Source organism: Bombus flavifrons, unplaced genomic scaffold, assembly GCF_040668555.2.
Source record: "Bombus flavifrons isolate JBK064 unplaced genomic scaffold, iyBomFlav1_principal scaffold0022, whole genome shotgun sequence".
Classification (NCBI taxonomy): domain Eukaryota; kingdom Metazoa; phylum Arthropoda; class Insecta; order Hymenoptera; family Apidae; genus Bombus; species Bombus flavifrons.
Genome location: NW_027184767.1, coordinates 140,845 through 149,725, shown reverse-complemented (window position 1 = coordinate 149,725; position 8,881 = coordinate 140,845). Strand labels below are relative to the sequence as shown.

General features: G+C 44.1%; 1 protein-coding gene across 1 annotated transcript; it reads right to left on the bottom strand.

The window, feature by feature from the left end:
• Positions 1 to 1,944: 1,944 nt before the first annotated feature.
• On the bottom strand, positions 1,945 to 7,440 carry LOC138189247 (uncharacterized). Its single transcript, XM_069131378.1, has 2 exons — positions 6,312 to 7,440; positions 1,945 to 5,882 (listed from the first exon to the last, which is right to left on the bottom strand). The coding sequence occupies exons 1-2, from the start codon at positions 7,438 to 7,440 to the stop codon at positions 1,945 to 1,947; spliced, it is 5,067 nt and encodes a 1,688-aa protein (XP_068987479.1).
• Between the last annotated feature and the right edge of the window lie 1,441 nt (positions 7,441 to 8,881).

Below are 8,881 nucleotides of genomic sequence, written 5' to 3'. Positions count from 1 at the left end.
TTAATTTACAACACTTAAGCTATTAATTTATAACATTCAAGCCATTAATTTATAACATTTAAGGAATTAATTTATAACGTCTAAACTATTAATTTATAACATTTATGCTATTAATTTATAACATTTAAGCCATTAGTTTCTAACTTTTGAACTGTTATTTTATACATTTAGCCATTAATTTATAACATTTAAACTATTAATTTATATCATCTAAGCAATTAAATTATAACATTCAAGCTATTAATTTATAACATTTAAACTGTTAATTTATAACATTTAAACCATTAATTTACAGCATTTAAAGTGTTATTTTATACATTTAAGCTATTAATTTATAACATTTAAGCAATTAATTTATAACATTTAAACTATTAATTTCTAACATTTAAGCCATTAATTTCTAACATTTAAGCAATTAATTGACAACATCTGAGCCACTAATTTACAACATTTAAACTGTTGTTTTATACATTTAAGCTATTAATTTGTAACATTTAAGGATTTAATTTATAACGTCTAAACTATTAATTTATAACATTTATGCTATTAATTTATAACATTTAAGCCATTAATTTCTAACTTTTGAACTGTTATTTTATACATTTAGCCATTAATTTATAACATTTAAACTATTAATTTATATCATCTAAGCCATTAAATTATAACATTCAAGCTATTAATTAATAACATTTAAACTGTTAATTTATAACATTTAAACCATTAATTTACAGCATTTAATGTGTTATTTTATACATTTAAGCCATTAATTTATAACATTTAAGCTATTAATTTATAACATTTAAGCCATTAATTTCTAACTTTTGAACTGTTATTTTATACATTTTGCCAATAATTTATAACATTTAAACTATTAATTTATATCATCTAAGCCATTAAATTATAACATTTAAGCTATTAATTTACAACATCTAAGCCACTAATTTACAATATTTGTAAATTCGGCCAATCGCGGGGAGACGCAATCGCGAGGAGAGACGTCAACGGGAGTCGTAAATTCCCGTTACGATTATATTAATCGACACCACGAGTTGATCGATCCCCTGATTTCCGTTGAGATAATAGGGGTGATTAAGTTTATATAACACTGTGATTCACAGAATTATAAAATATATATTTCCAACACTTAAACTACACTGTTGAATAGATACAAATCGTCAATAACAACTTATCGCACGAATATGAGATAGACACGAGTAATAGTGCAAGGTCCACTACACTGTTGAATAGATACAAATCGTCAATAACGACTTATCGCACGAATATGAGATAGACACGAATAATAGTGCAAGGTCCGTACAATCGAATTTCGTATGTTAGTGGACGGAAGAGTTAGATGCTACACGTCGACGTTGATTTTCTACTACTAATTGTCGCCCTTAGGCTAGCGCGGAAGAAAGCTCGGTGTGGGTGTGCCCTTTGCATGAAGAACGCGGATTCGTTATTCACGCTGTTCATTAGGAAAAGTGAGGGCAACGATCCGCGATGTCGATTGGCTGTGACCCATGCTGAAACCTGAAGGAGTGAGTCGGAGTCCTCCTACCGACGTGGTTCATACATGACCTTGCACATGGGAAAACTCAGCCTGTTCTGTTAGACAGATGTTTGTTTTTTCCTAATGGGCGCGTACCCGCTTTCTCCGTATTTTTGATTGCGCCTAATAAACCCAAGGACCTCTCTAAAAACCAGATGTGCGTCGCAAATATTTCTAGCCTTAAGAAAACTTTTAAGACGACGGATGGAATGCAGATACATGTGTACAGAATGCAAGAGAAAGTTATGGTCGGTCCTCAGGTTTATTGAGGGTCGAAATGACGTTACGCAGGCCGTCGGCTGGCCGGTCGCGAGAGATGCAGCGCAGATGTTTTAGGCGACGTAACATCCTCCCCCCGTTGAGAGGGCACCGATCAAATTCTGCCTGTGGAGTCAGGTGCGTCGTTTGTCCATTGCCTTCGCTCCGGGTTGATGTTCGGATTCATCTGTTTCTGGTTGAATGGGTAAGGGGACCAATCTTTTGACACCACGGTCCAGGATACTCGTTGCCGTCTGCACGGTAGCGTTCCGTATGATTCCGTCGGCTCCTGGATGGACTTTGATTACGCGGCCCAAAGGCCACTGCATGGATGGGACGTTATCCTCCCTGAGGATTACGACGGTGCCTTCACGGATGTCGTGTTTTCCCTTGTCCCATTTGTTGCGGCGGGTCAGCTCGTTGAGGTACTCTCGATTCCACCTGCTCCAGAAGTACTGCTTGATCTGGTGGATGCGCTGCCAACTAGATAGCCGGCCTGATGGAACTGTCCTGAAATCACGCTCCCGTAAACTCGTTAATGTATCGCCGATTAGAAAGTGACCGGGAGTGAGGACAGGGGGATCTTTCGGATCGGACGAGATGGGAGTCAGTGGACGTGAATTGAGAATTGCTTCAATCTCAATCACAAGGGTGTTAAGGTGTTCAAAGGTCAAGAGCTCCGTGCCGACGACGCGGATGAGGTGACGTTTGAACGATTTTACGGCGGCTTCCCATAAACCGCCAAAATGTGGTGAGTTTGGGGGGTTGAAACGCCATTGTATCTGTCGGTCGGCGAGAAAATTCTGCACCTTTTCCTTGTGGTCGTCGGACTGTAATAGGATTCGGAGTTCTTGTAATTCCCGATTAGCTCCGACGAAATTGGTGCCATTGTCGGTGAGGATGGTTGCGCAGTATCCTCTTCGGGAGATGAATCGGCGTAGAGCGGCTAGGAATGCGTCGGTAGTTAGATCGCTGACTAACTCGATGTGGACGGCTTTTGTTGCTAGACATACGAATATGGCAACGTATACCTTGACTTTACTGCGGTTGCGATTCCTTCTCTCTTTGATATAGAGCGGACCGCAGTAGTCGATTCCGACGTTCGTAAACGGGCGCGATTCGGTAATACGTGCCTCTGGTAAATCTCCCATCAAGTACTCTACTGGTGGAGGATTAGCTCTGCAGCAACGGACGCACCTTTTGATAGTGCGCCACACTTGGCTACGGCCGTCGATCGGCCAATAGCGTAGTCTCACGGCGTATAGTGTAGCTTGTGTCCCTGTGTGGTGGTTGTTTCGATGTTCTTCGTTTATAATGATCTCGGTAATTGTCGCTTTCGGCAAAATAATTGGATGCTTTTGCCGGAATGGGATAGCAGAGTTGGTCAGTCGTCCTCCGACGCGTAGTATTCCCTCTTCGTCGAGGAATGGATTTAGTGACTGTAGTTTTCCTCCCACATCCTTGCTTCGATCTTTCTGCAGTGTCCGAATCTCCGCCACGAAGTGTCGGGATTGGATTATCTTGATCAATTTATTATGTGCGGTGGTTAATTCGTCCGTTGTTAGATGGGAGGATCGATTCTGCTTATATCTCCATCGAAGACACCAAGAGACGACTCTTATTAGTCTTGTCCAGGATGAATATCTATGGAGAAGTGTGTTGTCGATGGTACTAGTTATTAAACATATCGTCTTCTTTTGTTCTGGGAGTTCTCCCAGTGTCGTGGGTATCCAGATCGGCCAGTTTTCCTCTTGTTGTTTGAGCCATTCGGGTCCGTTTGTCCAGATGGTCGGGCGCAGAAATTCCTTGGGAGTCTGCCCGCGGGAGATGAGATCTGCTGGATTGTCGTTGGTGGGCACATGACGCCAATCGTCGATGTTTGTTTTCGTCTGGATCTCGGCTACGCGGTTCGCCACGAAGGTTTTCAACATGTGTGGCGAGGACTTGATCCACTGAAGCACTATAGTAGAATCCGTCCAATACACAGTGCGAGAAACCTTTATATTGAGGGACTTCTTTATCAAGGACATAAGTGAGGCGAGGAGTAATGCTCCGCTTAACTCGAGTCGTGGGATTGTCAACGATTTTAGTGGCGCGACCTTAGATCGAGCAGTGAGTATCTGAGTTTGTGTGTGTCCCTCCGGATTGGTGCTGCGTAGATAGACACATGCTCCGTATGCCCTTTCACTGGCGTCGCAGAAACCGTGCAGCTCTATATGATTAGCTGCCTTGATTATGGTTTTACGAGGGAACCGAATATCATTAAGCAAGGGTAGTTGGATATGATATCGATCCCATTCAGTATGCAACTCTGTTGGTAGGGATTCGTCCCAATCAATTTTTAATGCCCAGACGCGTTGAAGCAATATTTTTGCTTTGACAATCACTGGCGCGAGCAAACCAAGTGGATCATAGATTCGGGCTATCACCGAACTCATTGATCGTTTAGTGACTCGAGTGATGGTCGCTGTGGGTTCAACTGAGTAAAGGATTGCGTCTTCCTGAGAATCCCAATAAATGCCTAAGGTTTTCAACGTCTGTGACTCGCCCAATTGTAGCCTTCTATTGGTATCTCTTTCTGTTAGTCCTCGCAATATGTCCTTGTCATTGGATGCCCATTCCCGGATGTGTAAGCCGGCCGATCTGAGAAGGTCTGTGAGTTCGTGTCTTGCCGATAGTAATTCTTCTTTTGTGTCGGCTCCAGTGAGGGCATCGTCGACATAAAAATCGCGCTGCACAACCGCTGCTGCTCGCGGGAATCGATGTCCTTCGTCTTCTGCTAATTGTTTGAGGCATCGGAGGGCCAAGTATGGGGCAGCTGATAGTCCGAACGTCACGGTGTTAAGTTGATATGTATCGACCTCCCCGTTGGAATTACGCCATAGAATGAGTTGATATTTACGATCTTCTGGGCGTACGAGGATTTGTCGATACATCTTCTCAATGTCACCCGTTAGAACATATTGATGCGACCGGAATCTCAATAGAATTTCAATTAGATCTTCCTGTAATTTTGGTCCTGTATGTAGCATGTCGTTGAGGGATACTCCGGTAGTGCTGATTGCTGATCCGTCGAAAACAACTCGGAGTTTCGTAGTATCACTCGATTCCTTTATCACGCCGTGATGAGGCAAATAATAACCGTTGGTTGTGGGAAGGTCAGGGGTGATCTTCGTCATATGACCCAAGTCTAGATACTCTTGAATCACCGCACTATACGCGGCTTCGAATTGCTTGTCGCGTTGGAATCGGCGATGGAGCGAGGCGAGTCTACTCATGGCAACGGACCTTGACGTCCCCAGCGTGGGAAGCTTCTCGTTGAATGGCAGGGCGACGACGTATCGCCCTTCCTTGTTGCGTTGGACATGGTTGCGGAAATGCTCCTCACATTGTAATTCCGCCTCTGAGAAATGCGTGGTAGGTGGTCCCTCGTCGATTTCCCAAAAACGTGCGAGATCCGCTTGTAGGTCGGTGGTGGTGACGTGAAAGGAATGGATCCCCGCGCGAGCTGGCGGGCTCCCCCCGATAACCCAACCGAATCGAGTCTTTTGCAAACACAGCTCCGTATCGGTGGATTGGGATAGTTTGATCTGTCCGACACAAAAGGATGCTAAGGTTGGTCCCGAACTCAATAATATGTCGATCGGGCCTGGTCGATGAAATGCCGGGTCGGCTAATTTTATATTTTTGGGTAGCTGGATGACGGACCTATCGATTGGTTGATCTGGAACGACTGTCGATATTATTGGGATTACTATGAACGTTACTATGCGTTTATATTTGCCATCCATAGAAACAATGGTGGCCGTGATCTGGCTCTTGGCAATTGTCGTCAAGTCATCGAGGGTGCCGATTGGGACTGAACATCTCCTTCGTTTCATACCGAGGGATTTTGCGAATTTCTCACTCATGAAATTCATACTAGATCCGGTATCTAGCAATGCTCTGGCTCGGATTGGTGAGGCCCTTTTGTCTAGCACATCGATCTGTGTTGTGACCAGTAGATCGTGATGTAGTATGCCGTTTGGAGATGTATTTTCCCATTCGGTCCACCCTTTTGTAGTTTCTTGAGCTAGTCAGTTTAGCTCTGGTTGGGACTTGGATAAGGTGTGTATGGCGGTGCCCTTGGTCCGTGGGGAACTTGACTCAGGAACTTTCGAGTCTTTAGGAGCCGAGTATGTATGCTTCCGTGATGATTCGGTTGTCCGTCTCAACTTATGATACGAACGTGACGTCGATGATTCCGGTGGGGATTGTCTCTTAGATCGTTTATGCGATGAACGACTGCCCGGCGACCGACCGCTCGATGAACGACTGCGCGACGACCGACCGCTCGACGACCGACCGCTCGATGACCGACCGCTCGATGACCGACCGCTAGACGACCGACTGCTCTACGACCGATTGCTGGACGACTGACTACTCGACGAACGTGGAATGATCTGCGTTTGCTCCCGGTGTAGGTAGGTGTTGTGTCGTTGCCCGCAGATATGACACGAACCCGCTGTGCACTGTGTCAGCGAATGTCCGCTGCCTAGGCAGTTTATACATAACGCTGCCCCTTTTACGATTTGAAAGCGTTCTACCGCCGATTTGGTTTTGAAGACCTTACAATGTCTGAGTACGTGGGGTCCGCTGCAGGTCGGGCACACTAATGTCTTGCTGGTTGTGGCAAAGGTTCGGCCACGCGGTACGTTTTGTCGATGACGATGTTTTTTGTGGGTTGCTCCTTTAGTTTCCTTTGATTTAGAAAGGAGTTGATTACCGTTTGCCCGTGTTTTCAGAAATTCTATCAGATGTTGATAGGAAGGCACGTCTTGGTTTGGCAACGTGCGTTGCCATTTACGCATGCTGGACGAAGGTAATTTCGATGCAAGCAACTCGATAATCACTATATCTGATGTTACAGGCTGCCCTAATTTTTCGAGCGCTTTCAAATTTACGCTGACGGTTTCCAGCAAATCTTCAATGGCTTCTGGAGTTTCCCTTTTTATTTCGGGATAACTGCGCAGTAATTCCCAATGACGCATGCAGATTCGGAGGGCACAATTAAATTTCTCCTTCAGTGTGTTGAGCGCGATGGGATAGTTGGCCTCTGTGATTTCTAAGGATTGTATGCTCCGTGCGGCCCGTCCAGTTATAGAGGAGCGTAGATGCTGAAACCTTTGGACGTTAGTTAAGTTCTCATTGCGATCCACTGTGGATAAGAACGTGTCGTAGAAATAGGTCCAATTCTCGAGGGCACCGTTGAATTGAGGTAAACGGACCTCTGGCAAAGTGATTGGTGTCGTCTCCGGTTTCACGCATGGATCGCGGGTCTTTGTTGGCGAAGGGGTTACTGATGGTAGTCGGTCGAAGAGGTCCATGATCTGTACGTCAATCCTATGACGCTCTCGCATTAAAGAATCTGCACGAGCTATTTCCCCCTCATCTAACACTTCTAATTCCTCTTGCACCGCGCAGATTTTTCGCCAATTTTCGTCGAACGAATTACGGCAAGCTGTTAGATAGTTTCTGTCTACCCGTTCAGACTCTTCATATTCCTCGAGTTGACGCTTCGTGGTTGCAAATCGGCTGACTAAGGCGCTTCGTCTACGCCGTAACGTGCTGATCGGTTCAGCTTGAGCCATATTTGAATTTAATAATCGGAATGGGCTTACCTTAATCAAATGGACGTTGATCTAGGAATCGGTAGCTACTCGTTACAGTGCGGTGTGGGCTCGCGTATGTGCTGAGCGATGAAGGAGTTCCTTTCCGAGGGCAGCTCCTTTGGTTAGTTGCTTAAGTCGTTGGAATGTGGATTTCACGCGACACTGTATAGTCACTGGTCAATGCACTTTTTAATGGCGCAAAATCCGGCTCGAAGGACCATGTAAATTCGGCCAATCGCGGGGAGACGCAATCGCGAGGAGAGACGTCAACGGGAGTCGTAAATTCCCGTTACGATTATATTAATCGACACCACGAGTTGATCGATCCCCTGATTTCCGTTGAGATAATAGGGGTGATTAAGTTTATATAACACTGTGATTCACAGAATTATAAAATATATATTTCCAACACTTAAACTACACTGTTGAATAGATACAAATCGTCAATAACAACTTATCGCACGAATATGAGATAGACACGAGTAATAGTGCAAGGTCCACTACACTGTTGAATAGATACAAATCGTCAATAACGACTTATCGCACGAATATGAGATAGACACGAATAATAGTGCAAGGTCCGTACAATCGAATTTCGTATGTTAGTGGACGGGAGAGTTAGATGCTACACGTCGACGTTGATTTTCTACTACTAATTGTCGCCCTTAGGCTAGCGCGGAAGAAAGCTCGGTGTGGGTGTGCCCTTTGCATGAAGAACGCGGATTCGTTATTCACGCTGTTCATTAGGAAAAGTGAGGGCAACGATCCGCGATGTCGATTGGCTGTGACCCATGCTGAAACCTGAAGGAGTGAGTCGGAGTCCTCCTACCGACGTGGTTCATACATGACCTTGCACATGGGAAAACTCAGCCTGTTCTGTTAGACAGATGTTTGTTTTTTCCTAATGGGCGCGTACCCGCTTTCTCCGTATTTTTGATTGCGCCTAATAAACCCAAGGACCTCTTTAAAAACCAGATGTGCGTCGCAAATATTTCTAGCCTTAAGAAAACTTTTAAGACGACGGATGGAATGCAGATACATATGTACAGAATGCAAGAGAAAGTTATGGTCGGTCCTCAGGTTTATTGAGGGTCGAAATGACGTTACGCAGGCCGTCGGCTGGCCGGTCGCGAGAGATGCAGCGCAGATGTTTTGGGCGACGTAACAATATTTAAACTATTAATTTATATCATCTAAGCCATTAATTTATAATATTTAAGCCATTAATCTAAAACAATTCCTCCATTAATTCTTAACAACTATACCAATAATTTATAACCATATTCTCCCATTAATTCAAAGTAATTGTGCTCTTAATTTATAACAGTTGTACCATTAATCGGAAGCAACTCTACATTCATTGATTTAAATCAGTAGCATCAATGTGAGTGAATTAATGATTTATATTGTATTATTTTAT